At 42.4% G+C, this 25,813-nt stretch overlaps 1 protein-coding gene across 1 annotated transcript in view; it reads left to right on the top strand.

Moving 5' to 3' along the window:
* LOC137369572 (peroxidasin homolog) overlaps window positions 1-25,813 on the top strand; it is a 705,658-nt gene that overhangs the window by 383,492 nt on the left and 296,353 nt on the right. Inside the window, exons 5-7 of the mRNA XM_068030861.1 lie at window positions 7,980-8,051; window positions 14,784-14,855; window positions 16,351-16,520. Coding sequence (XP_067886962.1) covers window positions 7,980-8,051; window positions 14,784-14,855; window positions 16,351-16,520 — 314 coding nt within the window. The remainder of the gene's footprint in view (window positions 1-7,979; window positions 8,052-14,783; window positions 14,856-16,350; window positions 16,521-25,813) is intronic.

Raw genomic sequence — 25,813 nt, 5'->3', positions numbered from 1 at the left:
GGATTTATAATGGTTAAATGCACTTTTAACAACTTCGAGCAATAAGTGTGATTACAACAGACCTCAGCACTTTCTCTTTTCATCTAGTTAATCAAGTTGAGCCAGGTATCTGTCTCAATGATGATCTCCGCATTGTCAAAGAATGTCAGACAAAATCCTAACTCTAGCTTTCCAGCTCTTCATTGGCATCTATAATTATTAAGAGTGTTTCCATTGGATGGTGTTTAGGATTTCAGTCTGGCAATTCCATTAATGCTTTCCAGGAGTGGCTAGTTGAACTACTTGGTGTTGTGTTTCAGTCCAAATAGAATATCATGTGTTGGGTTGATGGAAAATTAAAAAGAGAATACTTTTCTAGTCTAAACTAAGTTTAAAAGGGTTGTTTTTATTTATTTCTGGGGGGTGGACAAGCAGGATTGCACCTGCTGGCCCATAAAGTAATTTGGGCCTCCCCAGTCATGATTTTGCCGACCTCCAACCCCCACCCCCTCTCTCCGACAATGACTTGATCACTGTGGGATGACCTGGCAGCAGCAGATCTTGCCAGTTATCATTGTGGCTTCACAATTATCCACCACCACCACTTGGAATGGGATTTATATGAGGCCCATTACAATTGGTTCATACATATTGGGCTAAAAATGGCTTACTATTTTTCTCGGGCATGGGTATCACAATTTGCGACCTGCCTATGCTGGTTCCGTTGGAGGTGAGCAGCACATAAATTTGGTGCTGTCACCTCAGCGTAAGGCTGAGCATTTGCTTTGTTGGCTGCCTCTACCTACTGCAAGGGTCCAGCAATGTTGTACTAATAGCACACAGTGCAGGCAGCCTTCTGCTCTTAAAGGCAGTCTGTCCCTCTTAAAGGAAGCTACAGACAATAATATTGTGGCATTTTCAAGTATAGAACTTGGAACACCAGGGCAGAGAGAGGGTTCCAGGTTGATGGATGTGGAGCTGGAAGTATTAGTGATAGAGGTGGGCAGGAGGAAAGGCACCATGGTTCCATGGGGGACCAGTAGGCCTTCAAGGACCACCCTCAGAATAGAGTGAAAGCAGGTTGCCAGTGAGGTCAATTCCCAGATTCCTGGCATCTGGCTCTGTGGACCAGGCAGCAGTGCCATAAGAAATCTAATGGTCTCAGGTGGGTGGACGAGGTCAGTGAATGCAGCTTCACACAACTTGTCCGATTCACCACACCACCAGCCTGCCATGCTGCTCAATACAACACACCTCCATCAATCACTTGTTAGCACTCCCTGTAATTCCAGACTGACGCCTAGCATCCACAAATTCCACCTTCTCCTCACACACCTACCATTGCTGCCAGCCTCACATCCACCACTCACTGCTTCAACATACCTCCAGCAATTCAGCTAAGGCAGGCACATCATCTAAACACAGTGGTACACAATCATTGACATTCTGCTCTCTCTCTCTCTTACAGGACAAGATGTCAAACAGTAGGAGGGCTAGGCTGCAAAGAGCTCGTGGCATAGCACATATCTCCAGGAGGGTACAGGCTTACGCAGCGGTGCTGTGGAAACCAAATTTGTGCCCATTCTGCCATGGGTGGGAAATTCACTCACTAGCATTGATTACCATGCTCTTTTGCTTTGTAATGTCCCTGTGATGTGCCTTGTGGTATTTTATTATGTTAAAAGTACTTCATAAACTTTTTTTTGTAGAAACCCACTGCACATGATGGAGGGTAGGTGTTATGCTCTCCCCCACATCTGGTTTGGAGGCAGGGACAGCATATAATCAGGTGTGATGGTGGAGGGGGGATCCTACCACCTTCCCATTTCGACCCAAATTAAGTCTGGGGTGGGAAGGCCTATGAATGGTGTTCCTGGCCCACTGCCAAGTGAGGCCCTTAAGTGGGCAATTGATGCCCATTTAAGGGCCTTATCCCGCCGCTGCTGAAATTAGCCCAGCAGTGGATGGGCCGTTCGCTGCACGGGGAGCATGCCAAGAAAACCTTTGCGGGTTGTTTGCAAGCTCTGGGGATGGAGGTGTGGGGGGTGGGGGGGGGGGGGTGGCGTCCCTCGTTAAAAGGCATTTAGGGCCTGAACAAGGCACTCTGCATCAGGAAGTGGGGGCCCTGCTGAAAGCCATCCCCTGCCCTCCCACTGTGACTTAACTGTGTCGTAGTTCCAGGGCCTTGGGTGTGTCCACTATCGGCAGTAGCCACTGCCTTCGTGGCCTCTGATTGGCCAACAGCTCTCAGCAAGCAGGACTTCCTTCATCGGGGTTCTTGATCCCGGGGAAGGCCGCTGCTCTCCACTTATGTGCTTAATTGGCACTTGATTTGGCAGGCCTTCCCCAGAGTACGCGACACGGGGCTCTCGCCGGCACTGTTGCCAGTGGCCGAGACCCCTGTTGCCAAGGCAAAATCCTGGCCCATGCCACAAAACCTATCTTATAGATGTAATTTTAAACAAGCTCTAAATTAATTATAATGCAATAGCTGCTTCAGATCAGAACTTTCATTGTGCTATCATTACAAGACTCAGATAGGTAAAAATACTTACAAAGAAAGTGCATCAAAGAATTATCAATGGGCTGAATTTTTTTCAGCTCCCGTCATCAGGCTCCATGGCGGAAGGGGTGTCAGAGGATCGCAGCGGCAGCGGCCCGCCATGGAGCCCAACGCCGGGACTGCTGGGCCTGATCATCCTGGCGGTGGTGAGGCCCCTGAGCCGCTTGGTGATGGGATCTGTCCTTAAATATTGAAATTAAATTTATGCATACATTTGAAACCCAATTCCCCTCAATCTTAACATCCATTGGATCCAGATCTTCAGCATGACAGGCAGCACTCACGCACCTTCACTTTCTCGTCCAGGTAAAGCTGGTGCCACCGAGGTGAAGAAACGGGGATCAGAGCATTTTTAGTGTAATTGGTGGGGGGTTGGGGGGGGCGGGGGTGGTGTGGTGGGAGGAACTGGGTCAATTCTGCATTTTCAGTGTGGGTAGGGAAGGGCTGACCTCTGCACTTTGTACAGTTGTGGGGAAAAGGCGTCAACTCTGCAATGTCAGTGTATTGGGGAAGGAGGAATGGGCCAATCATTTATTTTTAGTGTGGGCTGCGGGGGAAGGGGGGTGGTAATGGGGGTAACTGCATTCTCTGTGCAGGGCTGGCAGCCCTTTAAAATGGCGCCAGTGCCTGCGCAGAGACAGCTGATGCCGCTCACGGTGTCGCTTAGGTCACCCCCACCATGTGATTGCAGGGGGCAGCTGCCCTGCATATTTGAATGAACCCTCGTGCTCAAAATCACGGCAGTTTCGCCCACTGCCACTCCCAGCTGCGGGAAAATAAAATCCAGCCCAATGTATTTCTCTGAGTGGAACAATGATTGTTTTCTACAGCTCTCCATTGAGTATTTATCTCAGAGATAGTGTTTGTTTTTAAAGTTTCCATTATTTTTATCTGTCTTTTACAAAGAGTAAATATTATTTCTAAAGATTATGAGCAGCTGTTGAATTTTGAATTCTCCTATTGTGTTAAGTGAAATAAATTCCATGAGCTATGCTATACATGAGTTAACAGTTGCTTAATCCATGTATTTGCTCAGACATGTATTGAAAATGATTCAGTGTTCAGTGATGCCTGGTGTTTTCAGTCTAACATGGTTCAGGATGAAGAGCTGATGAGATCCCTTGAATGTGATAACATGTTAAATTTTTCATAAATCATGGTTATTGCAAATTAATGGTGCATGCTTACACAATGTCCTTAAACATTTATGAACTCTGGTTATAGTTCTGTGTTCACAGGCGTCCTGGGTTATTATTACTTCATCATTTTTTTGGATGCCAACTTTTAAAAATAACCAAGTTAATTATTTATAGAAAATCAATTTCAGTGTTACTGTTGGAGCCTAGCACAGTGAGAGTTTTGTAAGTTGTATATCATTTGATGATGGAGAATACCCTGCTCAAACATGAAGGTTTACTTTTCAGCAAGATTGTTCCTGCTGATTAAATGACAGGACCACACATTTTATCAATTCTGTCCCTCTTCCTGTCATATAGTGTCACAATACAGTTCATTTGCAAAATGGTGTTGGTTGGCAATGATAACAGTAAACATTTTCTCTTTAATTGAGAAACCAAAATGAAAGGTCAAGGGTCATAGTGCACCAAGCTTAAACTGTATAAACTAGAAGGCAGTATCAATAAAGAAGTAAGGAGCAGGTAATGCCAAACTTGTGATTTAACTAACTATACTTATGGGTGGACAGAAAGAATGAGGGAGTGAAGATTTCCACAGTTTACAAGTCCTCAGAAAGAAGGAGTTGAGTAAATCACTCTACAATGAGCTTTGATTTCACTATGGCGGGAGAATGAAGATCCCATTGGGTAGTCTATTGAGAGTTTAGAAGGAACAATGGAGAAAATTCAGAGCAGAACTGACTTTGGTAGTACCAATAAAATAGGGTGAAATGTGGAAGTTGCAAAATGCAGCCTGAGGGAAAGGTTGGAGGCTAATGGTGAGAAAGAAATTGCCCCATCAGACAATGTGTTTTTAACTTGTGTCCGGGAGTGCAAGATTTTGCAATAATAGAGATTATGCAAGGAACTGAGCTTTGATGGGAAAGTTTTATATCACATAAAAGCTAAGGCATTAGAGAGGGTGTAGAAAAGATTCACAGAAATAGTTTCAGGGATGAAGAACTTCAGTTATGTGGATAGGTTGGAGAAGCTGGGTCTGTTCTCCTTAGTGAAGAGAAGAATAAGAAGAGATTTGATAGAGGTGCTCAAAATCATGAGCAGTCTGGGCAGAGTAGATGGGGAGAAATTTTTCCCATTGGCTGAAGAATCCAGAACCAGAGGACACTGATTTAAATTGATTGGAAAGAGAAGAAATGGCGACACAAGGAAAAACATTTTTACGAAGCGAGTGGTTAGGATCTGGAATGCACTGCCTGAGAGTGTGGTGGAGGCAGATTCAATCAAAGCCTTCAAAAGAGAACAGTTTAATTATCTGGAGAAAAGCTTTGCAGGGCTACGGGGAAAAGGCAGGTGAATGGGACTAGGTGAGTTGCTTTTACAGAGAGCCAGCACAGACATGATGGGCTGAAGGGCTACCTTTTGTGCTGTAACCATTTCTATGACTCTATGATTCTATAAAAGGTACAAGAGAAAGTTAGGTGTTTTATTGGATGAAACAGTCTTGAGTTTTTGAAACTACTATTCTGATGCTATCAGAACCCTTTGGTTGTGTTAAGATATTATAACAAAGTCACAGCCTTCTTTAATTCATGGGTTAAATACTTGGTAGTATTTTATAAGAAGCACATAATTTTGTTTCCTATGTTTTGAACCTTTATTTATGTATATGGAGATCTTAAAAAGTTTGCCTTCTCCACTGTTCTGAAACATTCACATCAACAAACCTAGAGATTAAATGGTTTCAGGATTTAATGATGTGCTGCAGATGACAAGGTCTAGGTTTCCTGATTGCACTGTCAGCAGCAGTTCATTTGATTTAATGAGGTGCCATCGGCATTACAATCAAAAAACCCAAGTCCAATCTCTAGGCTCACTTGCATCTGCAGAGAAGAACTTATTTATCCAATAGTCAACATGATAATTCAATAGGTAAGTGAAATGGACAGAAACTGAAATACTTTCCAAGGATGAGATGAACAGCACGTGAGAAGGACTTTCACATAGCAAGATCAGTTGGCACAGACAGAATTTGACTGCAGTTAAAGCTGTGCAGCCTAAGTAGAAGAGGAAGATTGATAGTCTCCCACACACTTTCAGGCCATATCAAAAAAAAAATTACGAGAGGTTTTCCAAGTTTTGGTTCTGGTGAGCATTTGCTTTTGATTTTTTCCACTGGAGTCTTTAATGTTGTTGAGTTTTCTTTGGTGTATCAGTTTTTGTTGTGTGATTTACATTACATTGTGGGAAAAGTGCAAATTTTATTCTCCTGCTTTGCTTTTTTTTTAAGAACAAAATTATAATTGCAGATCAGGGCTTTTCCTGAAAAATAGCACATGTGGCAGGAAGAGAATATTTTGATAATATTAATGTACTTTTTTAACTAACATATATATTTAGTTGCTACAATGTTTCAAAATGTTTGTAAACTGTTTACAGTTCATAACTATTACTGTCATAAAATAACTTTTTAAAAAGTCAGAGGCTACTTATTGATGATTATGTTATTATTCCACTTTTGCTCCTTTCCTCTCCTGAAGATGCTTCAGTGTAGCCCTGCAGCTATTGGCTTTCTCTACACTTGGCTCACTCACACGTCTAAAGTGCTGTGTGAGCCCAGATAGTATTAGCACCCCTTCTGAACATGCAAGGCATCATAACTGAACACAACCTGGTCTCATACAACACTCTCTTTCCAGCAGCGATTTCAACCAAAGTTGAAACTCTGATTTTTTCCCCTGCTATTCCCAAAGGCTCATTATAATACCCCTGCTGAAATCAATCAGCTCAGCAGAGTGGAGATTGACTGGTATTTCTGGATTTGTTAGGCTCAGTTCCACCCTGAGCAATTAGTATAAGATTTCAACTACTTGTGAAAGATTGTCAGTTTCATTGTTTTTCTTTCATGTTATGGCTAGAAATTCTGCAATTGTTCATATTGAAGTCTAGCTACATGTATCTTTATGTTTATTATCAGGTGAGTATATGAGTACAATAAAGTCTCTTATGGGAACACCTTAGTGGCAAACAGACTATTCCCTGTTCCAATTATTCCTATAAACAAAGAAATTAAAGTTCCTGAGGCAGAATTGACCATCTTACACAAATTTCTGTTGGCAGGTTGCCCATTCATTGGCATGTATTATGTAGCCTGTCAAGGATTGAATTTTATGGCAGTTGCACATTATTGAATACTGACTGGGCAGAAGAGGGAAAGCACAGAACATGTTTCCTTAAACAACTTGAGGCAATTAGCATGTTATTCTAGAATTAAGTATTGGGGCAAAATTAACAAAAGCTTCATTAGATTTTCTTTTGCTGTGTGCTTTGTTCCCTCTTCTGTTTCCTACTACTGTAAATTGGGAGGTTTTCTTCTAGTTAGTAATTTTTTGTATTTTGAAAGTTAGCAGGTTAACTAACCATGGAAACTCATTAGAGGTTAGTCACAGAATATCATGCCCACCCTTTGGAATAATGTTTGATTCTGACTGTAACTGAAAGGAATCCTAGATATAACAACTAAAATCATTGATTAGAAGAGCTACTTCATTTTTCTATGATGATAGAATTCCATCAATTAATTTCTATCCAACAGGATGCCATACCAGGAATATAATTTTGGGTATTTCATGTGTTTGAAATTTGAGCAGAAAACCAGAATGCATTAGCAATACAGCTTGAGCGAATGGACAAGTAATCTTTAAATGTTGGATAAAAAATAAGTATCTGTCAATTCCTAGCATGGAATCCTTTACCTACTTTGGGGTTTTCCGACAATTTTTAAAATAACTTTCAGAGTTTTGGCTGGACTATGAGCAATTGGGTTGCAACCATAGTCAGTGACAGCAATGGTGGCAATTAAAGAGGCCAATGACATTGAATGGGCAGAAAGATTCCAATTGCTTTAGATATCGGGAAATTACAAATTCTGTTTCGCATGTATGAAGTCATCTTGTCAATGCTATGACAGAGCAGGAGGACTGACTGTTAGCTATTAATAGTCATTTGTGGAATTCTGTCATAGCTTCAGAGAAATTGGAAACAGCCCCAGCTGTTAGGATTGTTGAGTTTGTGCTCTGTGTGAAACACTTTAAAAATATGTGTGGATACAGTAGAAAGGCCAATATGATAGAGTTATTGCCTAACGCATGGTATTTGTATTCGGCTTTTAATGTTAGTTACACAGGAAAGCTAGTAATAAGAGAAATCACCAATTTACAGTAGCTTGGGTTGGTTTCTGAAAACAAACCACATCCCAGGCAGCAACTACAAATACTAACTCTTAACGTGAATTCTTTCAACAGATACATTCACTTCAACCACATAGAGATACTAGAGCCAGAAACTTTTAGCGATCTTCCCAAACTAGAGAGATTGTAAGTGCTGCATGGATTGCTGTTTAATCTGCTATGTGTTTTTGTTGTTGAACTAACTGATCAAGCTAATTGCTTTTTGCGTTGGGTTGGTAACTAACATAGTTCCAGCCACATATCCCTTAAACAACTAGATTTCAATGAAGTCTACAACCAGTTTTAACAATGCCATCCAATAGGCACTTTTATATTACTGACCACAGGAAAGCAGTGCTCAAATGGAAACTCATGTGCAACACTCCCCCTATTTAAATAAGAGTCATGCTGCCCCTCAAACTGTAGACACCTGGAAGCTAAAAACGGAGGCTGAATCTCTGTGGGTGCCCTGACTTGTGTATTTGCAAACTTGGGCACATACATGTATTGTTGTACATGTGAATGTGTACATTGGAGATGACGCCTCTCTAAGATCGTTGGAGATATTGTGGGTCCATGAAAATGCGTGTCTCTAATGCCATTGAGATTGCAGAGAGTGCAGTCAGTGGCAGAAGAATCAGGTACTTACTGTGAATGTTACCCTATTGATGTAGAAGTGCCTTACATGTGCCAAAGTTGGCATCTAATTTCATTTAAAATATTCCATTTTTTAGAGATTTTAAAAATATTTTTGTTGTTTAAAACTTTTCAGTTAAGGTTATAGAATATATGCTTGTGTCTTGAAGAATGCTCCAGAAACAGTAATGAAAGGAAATAATCTGAGATTCCCTGAACACAATTAACTTTATCAGACAAAAACAATTGTGATTGGAATTATTCATAACTTAGAAAAAGCACATTTTGTGTTAGCACTATATTTATATACAACTGCAATAATAGCTCATAACAATGCATTAAAGTCAGAAATCAGGCACTAGGACCAGGACAATTAAACATGCAAAACTTCCAATTAGTGGGGTTGTTAAATAGATTGTAATTGCAGAATAAAATTGAAGCATGGCCTTTATGTATAATTTTTCTTTTTTTGCTTTCAGTAATACTTTTCTAAAATTTTAGCATAAATATTTCGCACAGCATCAAAAATGTCTTCATGGCTTGGAAACATAACTAACTGCAATAAAGATAAAGCTATCTAACTCAAGATAGTTATAACTTAACCAAGTCACTGGATTGCTTCACACAACTTAGGATGCACTTCAAGGGTCTATGCAACAAATAAAACACACTACTGTTGGTATATTACAGAGTTTCTTCATAATACAGTAAAGTGAGGCTTTCTTGCTTGAGAATTAACTCCCATAATGGACTTATATAGGAAATAAAGTATCATTTCACTGCTGTTTGACTTGCTTGACATAATTGCATGAACCAGCAATCTGTTTGATTCTCAGTGAATGATTTTTTTCATAAAATGGTATGACATTCAATTTCTACATATGCTCTGTAGAATAATGAAATGTGTTTCAGGACATTTATGTCTCAGATGTTGGTATTGTAAATCTGGGTATTATTATAAACTAGTTGCTCCTCACTAACGCAGGGGACATGGGTATGATTTTATTTGCATTTAGGTATAAGTATATTGAGAAAACACGATAAAATTATGTTCCCTAAAGTACAAAGATCACATGGCTAACCTGGCTGCAAAATTGAGCAGTCTGTACATTTATTGCCCACTTTGCACTGTAGATATGTCCACAGTGAAATCAATCTGAACATTACACTGGTAAAATGGAAGGTGCTAAAGGTGAGATGAAAGATGCACTTCAACCATTTCTCAATTTATGTGACAATGTCTTCTCCTGATATTTAAAGAGCAAAATGCTAGAGCCAATGACTGATGTAATGGGATCATGTTTCCCCGGCAAAGAGCTTTTGAACAGCTGTACTATTGGAAAAATAAGGACTATTTGCTCTGAAAACATCACATAGTCAGCTTGTTAGTTGAATAACTGCATACTGCAACACTTTTACAATTTGATTTTTGTATTTGTAGGCCTATTTTTAGTTAAGTAAATTAATCTATAAGGCTAAATACAGTCAATGTTATAACTGCATCAAATGCGTTACTGCAAACTCAATCTCTTCTATGCATAAATATGTTAAAGGATTTTTGATACTTTACCACTGCTAAATTGCACCTTTAACAAACATCTCTAAATACTCAAGCTAAAACTCTCAAACCCTCAGGAGATATCAAAATAACCAGTCAGAAACTAAGGTGTACATAAAGCCCAACAGCTCAACTGCTGACCATTAGCCAGCTTAACAGGAACATGTTTGGAATTCCGCATTTTAAATTTAGTAAGTGCTAGACCTTCACAGTAGTGGCATTGTACCAAAGAAATCACAACAAGGCCAAATCCATTTGAAATAATTATTTTGTTCTTGCATTAGGATCATTACATGTTTAGCTTGGGTGTGCAATGACTACCTCAGGTACGGTATCATAATGTCCTCCAAAAATGATATTTCAACTATTTGAATAAACTCAGGATTTTAAGTTTCTATTGATTTTCTTGCCAATATTCTCCCTGCACTCCTCTACTGAAGGCACTGACTTTTGTGGGTATAGTTCCACAGGAGACATGTGCCTTCCATCCACTTCCCAAGTGGCTATTTTTTACATGTGAAACCTTGAAAGTCAGTGCCAACTTGCTACTCAACTGCAGGGGCCATCCCAACTAACCCTGATTCTTCCTTACCTAAAATATGCACATGCCATTGCAGAAGAGAATTGCTGGATCATGCTTATGAGAGAGAATCCTGGATGACTTACCCCTTGAAAATCGATAAGTGCTGCTGTCAGTTATAACACCCCTACATCATCCCAGCTGGGATCAGCAACACAACACTGACAAGGGATCTAACCTGCAATCTTGCTGATCTGTACAGTTCAGCCACTCTTCCCCTCCCTTCCCCTGTCAGCATTCCGAAGGGATCGTTCCCTCCGCGACACCCTGGTCCACTCCTCCATTACCTCCACCACCTCTTCACCATCCCACAGCATCGTCCCCTGCAATCGCAGGAGGTGTAATACCTGCCCATTTACCTCCTCTCTCCTCACTGTCCTAGGCCCCAAATACTCCTTTCAGGTGAAGCAGTGATTTACTTGTTGTACTTTCAATGTAGTATACTGTATTCGCTGCTCACAATGTGGTCTCCTCTACATTGGGGAGACCAAACGCAGAATGGGTGACCGCTTTGCGGAACACCTCCGCTCAGTCCATAAGCCTGACCCCGAGCTTCTGGTTGCTTGCCATTTCAACACTCCCCCATGCTCTCATGCTCACACCTCTCCTGGGATTGCTGCAGTGTTCCAGTGAACATCAACGCAAGCTCAAGGAACAGCATCTCATTTATCGATTAGGCACACTACAGTTCCATAATTTCAGAGCATGACGGGCCCCCATTTTACTTTTATTTTTAGTTATTTTTTTTCTTTTTTCTTCTTTTTTTGTGTTTATTTTATTTTATCTTAGTTTGTTCAGTTTGCCTACCCACTGTTTTTTTCATGTTTGTACTTGTGGCTGTTCAGTTTTCAGTCGTTAACACCCTATCTGTACTAATGCTTTGTCTTTCAACACACCATTAACATATTGTTTGCCTTTGCTCCATGACCTTCTGGTCGGTTATTCTCTGTGACCTTGTCCTATCTACAACTTCTCCTTTGTTATCTTTTGCCCCACCCCTGCTTTACTTGCTTAAAACCTTTCACATTTCTAATATCTGCTAGTTCTCAAGAAGGGTCACTGACCTGAAACGTTAACTCTGCTTCTCTCTCCACAGATGCTGCCAGACCTGCTGAGTATTTCCAGAATTTCTTGTTTCAGTTCAGCCACTCACTGGATAAAGCTGCTGAAAGATCCAGGGAGCCACTGATGCCAATTGAGCAAGAATTGCTTAGTAGTTACGTTTAAACTGACTAATAGTTTTATCTTCAGTTGGCACATTTTGCAGTCTTTGATTTTCTCAAATTGAGCAGCAAATTGCCTCTGCCTTGAAACTGCCAAAACGAAGTTCACAAATGCAATAATTTTGCAAATTTTTGCATAATGTACCTGGAGTAAACAGGTTTGCTAATGATTCAAAATATCTGACAGGCAATGGTTCTGACAAGCTTGTCCACTTCATGTGCACATGGTTGGAATACTCCCAATACAAAAGACCTTTCTACATTTTCATTAGAAAATGTTGGAAAATAAAAGATGGATGATAGGATTAGTGGCTTTGCAGTATCTATTAAGCAGTGATCTACTCATGCATTTTTGTATGGTACCTATGGTTAATTTTACAGTAGCCCATCGCTTGTACAGTTCCTAGAACACATTACTGTACAATGACTGGATAAAAGAGAAAATATAATTTCATATGAAGATTACCTAAATTATACTCTATTCTAATTTTCAAATAAACCTATTTCAAAAGCTCAGTATGAAGGCTTGTGTGCACAAATTTGTTTTATTAGACCAGGATAGATAAAGGTAGGATTTGACATCTGCTTACTGATTCAACACTTTGCAGGGATGAGAATGTAGGTTTTGGACAAAGGGCCCACACCCAAAACTTTAATTTCTCTGCTCTCCCCTTAGGTATTTCTTGACTTGCTGAGGGTGTCCATTCAGTACTTTTTGTTTTTATTCTTTCGAATTTAGGATTTATTTTTTAGGATTTGGCTTTCTTTAGCTTCAAGAGTTCTAAACTTTAGTTAGTCTCAAGCCTGAAGTCTGACCCTATTTACACTGGCTGGAATATAAGTCTTGTTACAACATAGACAAACTCCCATATTATACTGCAAGATACAACATTCACCTTCACGCCAGTTGATTTAGTTCCAGCTGCATATTATTTTTAGTCAGCCAGCTATTGTTTTCTCATAAATTATTGTTTATAGTATTTAATACAGTCATTAATGCAATTATTTGAAACTGGTTTATGACTATTAAAACAGTACAGATTGTAGTTTTTGTCTACATAATAACAGTGAATACCCATCAAAAGCAATGAATTGGCTGGAAAGCACTTTGAGGTGGCCTAAGGTGCTAAATAAATAGAGGTTGATAATTTCTTCTTTCTTTATGTGAAAGCATTGAATAGTACAAAAAGGAGAATTAAACTCCCAATGGTCAGGTACTAACTTTTTGCTTTACTACACTATACAACATACTGAGATCACTTGAGTAAATGGAGGCATCATCTACCTCAAGAGCTGTAGGAATTTGATGTTCCCCTATGGCATTACTTAGTTAAAAGGATGCATACTTGCCATGAGAGTTAGATGCTCCTTATTAAACTGCCGGGAAGTGGAATCTCATCACTAAGCTAATAATGATTGCAGATCTCCTATTAGATTGACAAAAATTAGATAACAACCACTTGCATTAATCTAGCACCAAAGACAATGGCCTAAAAAGGCCAATGGAAACAATGACAAGGGTACAGAATTTGATCTGAATTTGAAGTTGCACCCAATTGGCATTATACACTGGACTGCAGATCAGGCACCAATAGTTTTAGTTTAGTTTAGTTATACAGCACTGAAACAGGCCCTTCGGCCCACCGAGTCTGTGCCGACCATCAACCACCCATTTATACTAATCCTATACTAATCCCATATTCCTACCACATCCCCACCTGTCCCTATAATTCCCTACCACCTACCTATACTAGGGGCAATTTATAATGGCCAATTAACCTATCAACCTGCAAGTCTTTGGCATGTGGGAGGAAACCGGAGCACCTGGAGGAAACCCACGCAGACACAGGGAGAACTTGCAAACTCCACACAGGCAGTACCCAGAATTGAACCCAGGTCGCTGGAGCTGTGAGGCTGCGGTGCTAACCACTGCGCCACTGTGCCGCCCCTTTCAGATCAGATACCAAACATTAGCCTGACAGAACACACATTAGTCTTCAGATCAGATAGCAAACACTAGTATGTCAGACCAGTCAGAGTGCAGGAGAATTGTCAGATCAGATATGTGTTACACTGACAGAAAGAACTTTCATTTATTTAGTACCTCATCAAGAGTCTCAGAAATATTCCAAAGTGCTATACAAATAATTAACTGATTTGAAGTGCAGCCATTGCTGTTAAGTAGACACATGGGGCTGCCATTGTAGGCATAATGATGCCCTGCTGATAACAATCTTTCACATGTTTGTTTTAATTGGCAAGGACAGTAGGGGAATTTCTGCTCTTCTTTGAATAAGCCATTGGATTTTTAATATCCATTAGAACGTTAAATAGGGACTTGGTTAACATCCCATTCAAAGCATAGCTTTTCTGACAATGCAGCACACCCTGAACACTCCACACTAAAATGTCAACCTAAATTATGTGCTCAAGTCCTGGAATGGGCCTTGAACCCAAAACCTTTGAGGCAAGAATGTTACCAAATGAATAAAGCTGACACTTGATCACTTGATCAGAGAGTGGTAAATTAGACAGTACATATTGGATTGATATTTCAGAAGCTACACGTTAAACTGTTGGAAACACTTGATGCACCAAGACTATCAGATTAGATTGTGTAGTCAAAGCACACGAGAATCGATGTTGTCATCAAATCCCCAGACAGATAAAGGATAAGATGAAACTAACAAACTTCTTTTTAGACAGGCAGTTTTCCATAGACAATGCATTATTATGAGATTAAAGAAAGCATAATAGAAGTAGTAAATCATGCAGATTAATACAGAAATATAATTATTGAGCATATTGCATGAGGAAAAATGAAATAACCGGATGCAAAAACTGATTTCTTATGTTATTAATTTGTCTTGTTCATTTCTCAGATTCTTACACAATAACAAAATATCAAGAATTCCTGCTGGAACTTTCTCTCATTTGAGTTCACTAAAAAGACTGTAAGTGCTCCAAACTTTATCTATTTGTTCAATATAGCTTATTCTGCTATTTTAGTATTTAGATATTTGAGTCACATATTCTGTAGGTGTTTTGAGATGTTTGAATTGCTGATTTGCTATATAATGCAAGTATTATCATTATATAGGTAACCACTGGTTTACTGGATTCACCAGTAATATGTTTACATTATATTGGACAAGATTCTGCTGTAGCAGGGCATCTAACAGTTTCTGTCATTAGTTAGATTGCCCTTGCATCTTACAGCTCAAAAATATTTGCTCACAAATTTGATGAAAATGTGAGCAGTGAGAGAAGCAGGGCATGAGGGACCTGAGTGAACAGGGCAACTGACAGTGTATCTCCATAACCAATCAGATTTAATGACTGGGAAACAAACACATAAGGACTGAGGAGGAGCATGAATTAAAGGGCTGACTCAGTGTCAAATCAGGTAGAGAAGGGCTGGATTTAGAGGGAATAAGAGACAGAAGGGAAACGAAAGAAGAAGTTGACATTATCTTTCCCGCCCCGGACTAAATTCCACGTCATCAGGAAGGTGACAGACACTCCACCCCTCCCACCTTCCCTTGCAATTTTATGTGCCCCCCACCTCCGTTCTCATTCCTACAGGGCTCATAAAATTCCAGCCATAGTGCTGAACACATAGAATTACATAGAATTTACATCAATGAGAAAGAGGCTATTTGGCCAACTGGTCTATGCTGCTGTTTATACTGCACATGACGCTCCTCCCAGACTTGCTGTTCCAATTGGTCATTTCAACATTTCAACATATGCATACCAAAATCTATCTTCCGCCAAAGAATACAGTTCTTTTAAAGAGTAAATCTCCTATACGTGGTGAATTTAAAGTTTTTTTTGGCTTTCTTTGTTTTTCTTCCTTTCTTTTCCCATTAGTAAAGCATGGAAACATCATATAAGGATAGCTTTTCTGTATTTGTGATATGAAGTGACTCCGATCTTTGCTGATAGTTTGACTAGTTAACATAATGAGTAGCTGAACTGTGCTGACCAGAAAGATCCTAGGTTTGATCATTCACTGTGCTGAGTTAGCTAACCTCAACGAGGCAGTGGCAGGAGATCTCAAATTAACCTCAGTACACTAGGCTAGGGGAGGGGAATTTTGTCCAGAATTATCCCTCCTAATCACTATACAATGGCCCTGTTGGAAATGAACATATGGGATCAGGTGAGCCCAGGATTGGTTTTGGCTGTGATGACACTATGGCAAATAGCCTGAGGACCCTCACTGTCTATACTCATGCAAGAATGGTCACTTTGGTGAGGTACTAGATAATTGCTGGTCCCCGTGGACTTTCTGGAGAGCAGGAAGAAAGGAGATAACACTGTTCGAAAAAGGAAAAAGTTAGAATTAAGTGCTCAATGCACAATGGAAACAATAATTTTGTGCAGAATGTTCTGCAAGATAAACAGAAGTGTCCTAATTCTGTCCTTGTTTTTACATGGCTGCAGCCGCTTGGACTCCAATGGCCTGGTATGTGATTGTCAGCTAATGTGGCTTGGAGAATTACTGAAGAACTATGCCCAAAGCGGCAACACACAAGCTGCTGCAACATGCGAATATCCCAAAAAATTACAGGGCAGATCAGTTGCCTCGGTAACAACAGAGGAGTTTAACTGTGGTAAGTTTTATTAGCATAATAGACAATCTCTGCTACATATCAGTGCTAAATTACCTCTTTTATTGGCTTCAAAGCTGCACATAAAAGAGAGAAAATGAATTAATAAGAAATAAAACCAAACTCATTAAAGCATTAATGTTATAATTACTTTGAAAGTCAATGATATTGGCTTATACTTGTTAGGAAATTTCTTCTCAGATTGTTTTGAATTCCTTTGGTATTTTGAAGTGTGAACTCTTCAGACAAGATTTTAACTCACTCAAAACCCATACACTGACAGAGAGTAAAAATCGAGGTCTTCATGTCAGTTAAACAATATCCGATAAAAAATGTTTTCCAATAATAGTGGATGAACCCTTGTCTTTGTATGGCATTTCTTTATCCACTATTTTACAGGGTTAGTGCCTCTATTAAAGAAGGTCTGGTGTTTGAATGTAGGCTAATGTCCTATTCCCTGTTTCAGAGTGTAATTCATCCTATGAATGAGGGAGAAATGTTATGCATGAGTTTCCATAAAACTAAATACTTGGGTGCTTGGAAGGACCAAATATGTTAGTTAATGACTATATTCTTTTATATATTCATTTACAAGAAACATGTGCTTAGGCACACACTTGTTTGCTTGATGCCCTTAATGGAATCGCTGTGTTTTATGGAAGACAATTTAAATAGACTTGTCCTTTTAAAGACACAGGGTATTTTCCTTTTGTCGGGGATTTCCTGTAGATATAAATGAGCATCAAGTAAAATATCAGCTGGTTGTGATTTTTCTAGAGTGAATGAAGAGGCTATTTTTGTTTACCAAATGGATTTTTTATGGTGTATTTTCAGGAAGATTCCAAGAGAGTTGCGGGTGATTAAAAAAAACTAGATGGCAATTGAATCAGTGCATCGAGTCCCTTATTCAACTATAAAGCGTTAGATATTTGGTGTACAAAGTGATCGCAGAAAATCGCGGACGTCATCAATGCGTGCAAATATTTGCCAGCCTGCCAGTATGAATGTTCGCATGCGTGCGCATAACGTCACCATGCAATGATGTCCTCACCCCTCAATAGACAGTTCCGTTCACCCGAGCAGTACCCACACCCTTCCACCATCCCTGCTTCAATCGCCGCTTCACCCCGCCATGCCGCTGCCTTCCCTCAGCTACACGCTACCGCCCCACTGACCGCTCTCCACCCTCGACACTTTCTACTCCCCCCTCACCTTCCCACTGGCCGTTGCCCCTCGTCCCTCCAGCCGCTAGCTCAGGTCACGCTGCTTTCCTCCTCTCGGCCACTTGCTCCTATATCATCCCGTCACCCCTTGCGGCCCACCTTACTTCTTTGGGTGGCGCTGCGGAGAACATCCGAACATGGGAGTGAGTGGCGGAGAGGAGCAAAGCGGCACAGCCTAGAGCTAGTGGCTGAGAGGGGAGGAAGCGGGGAGCGAGCGGCCGCAGAGCAGGGTGGGCAGTGGGGGAGAGCGTGGTGGCTGGGGGGGAAGCAAGGAGTGGGGTATGATTGGCCGAGGGGAGTGGACAGATGCGGGGGAGCAGTGGTGAGGTCTGGAGTGAGCAGCTGGGGGGGAGGGGGGAAGCGGGTAGCGAGTGGCCAGAGAGTGGGGTGGAGGGAAGCAGGGAGCGAGCAGCCAGAGGTGGGGGGGAGCAGCGAGGCCGGAGCAAGTAACAGGGAACAGGGAGCCAGCGGCGAGAAGACAGGATCAAGCGGCAAAGAGAAGTGGGGGACTGTTGGGGGTTCGATGGAGGCGGTAATGGCAGACATTGATGGAATTTTTGGGTTGAATTTGTTTATTGTGATAAATTGAGCAGCGCCATCTTTTATCTTGGTGGCTGCCTGAGCTGTTGCAGACAGTGATGTTTCAGTGTAAGAGGCTGCATTTGCACATATATGCTAGTACAGCGCTGCCTAGTGGTTGCGTTGTCAGCAAATGCAGCCTTTTGTGTATTGCTGAGTTTTGTCTCATGTTTATGCTTCACAGCAATAACAGCAACTTTTTACACATTTACATGGTGTCTTTAACGTGTAAAATGTGTTACAAAAGTGCTTCCTTTTTTAATGTTTTATTTTTTGAGGAATTGTGTTAAAACTAAAAAGATTCCATGGATGTGTTTTTTTAACCAAATTTACTGAAAGGACACTTGAGATGTTGTTTGAAAAAACATCTGTGCTGGAAGTCATGTGCTTTGGGCTCAGTAAAGAACAGAACGCTCGGTGATCTGGGGAAAAATGGTTACAGAGAAGCATCATACAGGAGGTTGATTCTCTGTTTGAGGTTTGGACATTGTTTTCAGTTTAGTTGGGGTGTGAACTTCTGGAAGACAGTTGGTGTTTTCCTGCCTGGGGAAAAAAAAAAGAAACCACCCAGCTCACCTCCTTCTCTACCTCTGTGAAGAAATCCTGCAAAGATCCAGTGTGGGAGAGCTAAAATCCCTGATGCTGCATTGCTCCTGAGAAGCTGAAAAAAATCCTGCAATTCCAGTGTGTGGAAAACCCTGATGCCATATTTCTCCTAGAAAGCCTACTAGAATAATTCTCGACATCTCCAAAACGGACTGCTTCTGAAATGATACCAGTGACCCATCTCCATATATCCAGACGCAGACCAAAAAAGAAATAACTGACATCCTTCCATATCTTCTCTTCTTTTCACCAAGAATTAGCAAGTATTTGGCCAAAGTAGCCTTATTGTGCTTTTTTTGTAACAGATCTCTACAGAGAGAATTTCTATATTTTTTCCAGTGTGTGTGTGTGAGTGTAATTGGGCAAATTAAAAAGGGAACTTGCATTTTTCAATCTGTGTGTTAATGCTTTGCCTAATTACTGGTTAAGCCTTGCTTCATTACTGTTTAAGTCTTGTTTCATAATAAACTGATAATTTTGTTGTTTATTAAGGAAACCTGGTGTATTTTATTCTGGGATAAAAAATAGAGTATGTGATTGGCTGTATTGGTAACTGGGTAAACATTTAAATATATGTTGTGACCAGTGGAGAAATGGAACAAGAATAGACAGTGCACTCCTCCCTCCTCAGTTGTAACAAATGTCCCAAGGCACTTCTCAGTGCCTTATAGGAGGACCACCTAAATGCTGAGCTGGGGAGAGAGAGTTTAGGAGGATTGACTGAATGCTTGTAGGAAAGGTAGGTTTGAGAAGGTTACTAAAGGAGGAGAGAGAAATGCAAAGGTGGCAGGTTTTAGGAAGTGAGTTCCAGAGAGCAGGAACAGATGTTAAGGCAAAGGGATGGGCAATGCACAGGAGACCAGAGTCAGAGACTGAAAGATGTTTGAGTGAGCTTATGTCTGGAAGACATTGTAAAAGTGGCTGGAGGGATTTGAAGCTGAGGAACTGAAACCTAATTCATTGGGAGATGGGATTCTGGCAGCTGTATTTTGTACAAGCCAGAGTTTATACTGTGTGTAAAGTAATTATATTTAATTAATTATTAGTTTTATGCACAAAATAACCAAAAATGCAGAATATTGAATTTCCAATAGTTTTCCCCTTTGATTACACTTTGCATTGCATACTTACTGATTAGGAATAATGTCATTGGCACATTATTCACTGATGTAGCACCAGTTATCCACGCACACAATTACATTTAAATTGACCTTGTGGATTTGAAAGCATATATGAATATTTTGTATCTCAATGTAATCCAACTGAGCATAAAACAAAATCCACACCACAATTGATATAAATTATGAAAATTATTCATCCTGCTGTAAAGAGGCAGAAATATACTTTTTTAATCAAGACTGTAGTTTAAGATTCTGATACTGACTGAGTTTGGCAAGCCACCAGTGCTGGTGAGAAGAGCTGAAATAGTACAGGAATGATCAATATTTTCACCACTGGCAATTAAAGTCCACATGCAATTCAGAAACTCCAGCAAAAATCTTGGAGCATAAAATTGTTTTCAGTGGTGCTGCTGAAGCCAGAGATATGAAAGCTAGACTCCGTCTGAATAGGGAGTGCAGTGACTCTGGCCACTTCCAGCATGGCGAGTGTTGCACCCCATGTTAGGAAGGGAGTTCAGTGGGTGTTGTGTGCACGTGCCGCAAGCTTCCCAACTGGTCAGGTCATGACATTAAACAGCCTTACCGGCCGACTTGACACACAATTTATGAACTTGAACCTTTTAGGTCCACTCAATGTATTTGCTTGTCACTCACTAAAGACCATTCGTTCAATTGCAAGAGGGACCTAGCATGACTGTTACCTTCGGGGCAGAGAGGAGTGGACCTGTGGGGAGAACGCCGAGAGCGGATCCTATAATTCGAGCCCGAGGATCGAGGCCCAGTCTCTTACCTTCCAGGAGCGGAGCAGACAGCAGTCGGACCTCTTCCAGCGCACCAGAGATTTGAAAGAAAAGCTAACAGAGACGTCACAGGAGAGCTGCAAGGTGATTGGTTGGTGAGTCACTGCTGTTAGGGAATAGCTCTAAATAGCTGGGGAAGTATCTCAGGTAAGAAAAGTTTAAAAGTATAAAGTTTATTTCAAATATAGTAAGTAGTAAGTATAGTATAGTAAGTTTTTTTTTAGGGAGTTCTGTAGTAACGAAGACCAGGGAAGGGCCCTAGAGTAACTGATATTATTGGGCATTAAGATCTTCCAAAAAGTTTAATTTAATTTAAAGGGTTAAGTCATGGCAGGAGAGCTCAAAACTGTGGTGTGCTCCTCGTGCTCCATGTCGGAAGCCGGGAACATTTCCAGTGCCCGGGACCAGCATGTGTGCAGGAAGTGTGTCCAGCTGCAGCTCCCGGAAGCCCGGGTTTCGGAGCTGGAGCGGCAGCTGGGGACACTGTGGAGCAGCCATGAGGCGTAGAGTATCGTGGATAGCCCGTATAGAGAGGTGGTCACACCGCAGGCTCAGACCCCACAGGTAGGAGGGGAATGGGTGACCACCAGGCAGAGCAAGAGGACTAGGCAGGCAGTTCAGGAATCTCCTGTGGCTATACCCCTGCAAAACAGGTATACTGCTTTGGATACTGTTGGGGGGAATGGCCTCTCGGGGAAAGCAGCAACAGCCCAATTCGTTGCACCACGGTTGGCTCTGCTGCACAGGGGAGGAGTAAAAAGTATGGAAATGCAATAGTTATAGGGAATTCAATTGTGAGGGGAATAGATAGGTGTTTCTGTGGCCGCAAAACAGACTCCAGGATGGTATGTTGCCTCCCTGGTGCTTGGGTCAAGGATGTCTCTGAGCGGTTACAGGATATTCTGAAGGGGGAGGGTAAACAGCCAGTGGTCGTGATACACATTGGTACAAACGACATTGGCAAAAAAAAGGATGAGGTCCGAAAAGCAGAATATAGGGAGCAAGGATGTAAGTTGAAAAATAGGACTTCAAAGGTAGTGATCTCAGGATTACTACCAGTGCCATCTGCTAGTCAGAGTAGAAATAGCAGGATATATCGGATGAATGCGCAGCTGAAGAGATGGTGTGAGGGGGAGGGTTTTAGATTGCTAGGGCATTGGGACCGGTTCTGGGGGAGGTGGAACCAGTACAAACTGGATGGGTTACACCTGGGCAGGGCCAGGACTGATGTACCAGGAGAAGTATTTGCGAGAGTCGTTGGGGAGGGTTTAAACTAAAATGGCAGGGGGATGGGAAACTTTGCAAGGAGTCAGAGGAGGAGGGATCAAAGACAAGAACAAAAAACAGGAAGGGGATGAAGAAAAGTGATAGGCAGAGAAATCAAGGGCCAGAATCAAACAGAGCCACAGTGAAAAATAGTGGGAAGAGGACAAGTAATGTTAAAAAGACAAGCCTTGAGGCTTTGAGTCTTAATGCATGGAGCATTCGCAAAAAAGTGGATGAATTAATCGCGCAAATATATGTAAACGGGTATGGCATAGTCGGGATTACGGAGACATGGCTGCAAGGTGACCAGGGATAGGAAATGAATATCAAGGGGTATTCAGTATTTAGGAAGGACAGACAAAAAGCAAAAGGCGGTGGAGTTGCATTGCTAGTTAAAGAGGAAATTAACGCAATAGTGAGGAAAGATATCAGCTCTAACGATGTGGAATGGGGAGGCGGTGGTGTAGTGGTATTGTCACTGGACTAGTAACCCAGAGACCCAGGGTATTACTCTGGGAACATGGGTTTAAATCCCACCACAGTGGAAGGTGGAATTTGAATTCAATTAATAAATCTGGAATTAAAAAGCTAGTCTAATGATGGCCATGAAACCATTGTCGATTGTTGTAAAAACCCGTCTGGTTCACGAATGTCCTTTCGGGAAGGAAATCTGCTGTCCTTTCCTGGTTTGGCCGACATGTAACTCCAGACCCACAGCAATGTGGTTGACTCTGACATGCCCTCTGAAATGGCCTAGCAAGCCACTCAGTTGTATCTAACCGCTACGAGGTCAATAAAAAGGAATGAAACCGGACAGACAACCCGGCATCGACCCAGGCACCGGAAACGACAACGGCAAACCCAGCCCTGTCGACCCTGCAAAGTCCTCCTGACTAACATCTGGGGGCTTGTGCCAAAGTTGGGAGAGCTGTCCCACAGACTAGTCAAGCAACAGCCTGACATAGTCAGACTCATCGAATCATATCTGACAGACAATGTCCCAGACTCTCCCATCACCATCCCCGGGTATGTCCTGTCCCACCGGCAGGACAGACCCACCAGAGGTGGCCGCACAGTGGTATACAGTAGGGAGGGAGTTGCCCTGGGAGTCCTCAACATCGACTCTGGATCCATGAAGTCTCATGGCATCAGATCAAACATGGACAAGGAAACCTCCTGCTGATTACCACCTACCGCCCTCCCTCAGCTGATGAGTCAGTACTTCTCCATGTTGACAGCACTTGGAGGAAGCACTGAGGGTGGCGAGGGCACAGAATGTACTCTGGGTGGGGGACCTCAATGCCCATCACCAAGAGTGGCTCGGTAGCACCACTACTGACCGAGCTGGCCGAGTCCTAAAGGACATATCTGCTAGACTGGGTCTGCGGCAGGTGGTGAGGGAACCAACAAGAGGGAAAAACATACTTGACCTCGTCCTCACCAATCTGTCTGCCGCAGATGCATCTGTCCATGACAGTATTGGTAGGAGTGATCACCGCACAGTCCTTGTGGAGACGAAGTCCCGCCTTCACATTGAGGATTCCCTCCATTGTGTTGTGTGGCACTACCACCGTGCTAAATGGGATAGATTTCGAACAGATCTAGCAATGCAAAATTGGGCATCCATGAGGCGCTGTGGGCCATCAGCAACAGCAGAATTGTACTCAACCACAATCTGTAACATCATGGCCCGGAATATCCCCCACTCTACCATTACCATCAAGCCAGTAGACCAATCCTGGTTCAATGAAGAGTGCAGGAGGGCATGCCAGGAGCAGCACCAGGCATACCTCAAAATGAGGTGTCAACCCAGAGAAGCTACAACACAGGACTATCTGCGTGCCAAACTGCGTAAGCAGCATGCGACAGACAGAGCTGAGCGATCCCAGAACCAACGGATCAGATCTAAGCTCTGCAGTCCTGTCACATCCAGCCGTGGATGGTGGTGGACAATTAAACAACTAACTGGAGGAGGTGGATCCACAAATATCCCTATCCTCAATGATGGGGGAGCCCAGCACATCAGTGCAAAAGATAAGGCTGAAGCATTTGCAGCAATCTTCAGCCAGAAGTGCTGAGTTGATGATCCATCTCGGCCTCCTCCTGAAGTCCCCAGAATCACAGATGCCAGACATCAGCCAATTCGATTCACTCCACGTGATATCAAGAAACGACTGAAGGCACTGGATACTGCAAAGGCTATGGGCCCTGACAATATTCCGGCAAACGTACTGAAGACCTGTGCTCCAGAACTTGCCGCGCCCCTCGCCAAGCTGATCCAGTACAGCTACAACACTGGCATCTACCCTGCAATGTGGAAAATTGCCCAGGTATGTCCTGTACACAAAAAGCAGGACAAGTCCAACCCGGCCAATTACCGCCCCATCAGCCTACTCTCAATCATCAGTAAAGTGATGGAAGGTGTCATCAACAGTGCCATCAAGCGACACTTGCTTCGCAATAACCTGCTCAGTGACGCTCAGTTTGGGTTCCGCCAAGGCCACTCAGCTCCTGACCTCATTGCAGCCTTGGTTCAAACATGGACAAAAGAGCTGAACCAAGAGGTGAGGTGAGAGTGACTGCTCTTGACATCAAGGCAGCATTTGACCGAGTATGGCATCAAGGAGCCCTAGCAAAACTAAGGTCAATAGGAATCAGGAGGAAAACCCTCTGCGGGCTGGTGTCATACCTAGCGTAAAGGAAGATGGTTGTGGTTGTTGGAGGTCAATCATCTGAACTCCAGGACATCACTGCAGGAGTTCCTCAGGGTAGTGTCCTAGGCCCAACCATCTTCAGCTGCTTCATTAATGACCTTCCTTCAATCATCAGGTCAGAAGTGAGGATGTTCACTGATGATTGCACAATATTCAGCACCATTCGTGACTCCTCAGATACTGAAGCAGTCCGTGTAGAAATGCAGCAAGATCTGGACAATATCCAGGCTTGTGCTGATAAGTGGCAAGTAACATTCGCGCCACACAAGTGCCAGGCAATGACCATCTCCAACAAGAGAGAATCTAACCATCTCCCTTTGACATTCAATGACATAGCGATCATTGAATACCCCACTATCAACATCCTAGGGCTACCATTGACCAGAAACTGAACTGGAGTAGCCATATAAATACCATGGCTACAAGAGCAGCTCAGAGGCTAGGAATCCTGCGGCGAGTAACTCACCTCCTGACTCCCCATTGCCTGTCCACCATCTACAAGGCACAAGTCAGGAGTGTGATGGAATACTTTCCACTTGCCCGGATGGGTGCAGCTCCAACAACACTCAAGAAACTCGACACCATCCAGGACAAAGCAGCCCGCTTGATTGGCACCCCATCTACAAACATTCACTCCCTCCACCACAGATGCACAGTGGCAGCAGTGTGTACCATCGACAAGATGCACTGCAGCAATGCACCAAGGCTCCTGAGACAGCACCTTCTAAACCCGCGACCTCTACCAACTAGAAGGACAAGGGCAGCAAATGCATGGGAACACCATCACCTGCCGGTTCCCATCCAAGTCACACACCATCCTGACTTGGAACTATATCGCCGTTCCTTCACTGTCACTGAGTCAAAATCCTGGAACTCCCTTCCTAACAGCACTGTGGGTGTACCTACCTCACATGGACTGCAGCGGTTCAAGAAGGCAACCCACCACCATCTTCTCAAGGGCAACTAGGGATGGGCAATAAATGCTGG

This window comes from Heterodontus francisci, chromosome 5, assembly GCF_036365525.1.
Source record: "Heterodontus francisci isolate sHetFra1 chromosome 5, sHetFra1.hap1, whole genome shotgun sequence".
Taxonomy (NCBI): Eukaryota; Metazoa; Chordata; class Chondrichthyes; order Heterodontiformes; family Heterodontidae; genus Heterodontus; species Heterodontus francisci.
This window is presented reverse-complemented; position numbering and strand designations above follow the sequence as displayed.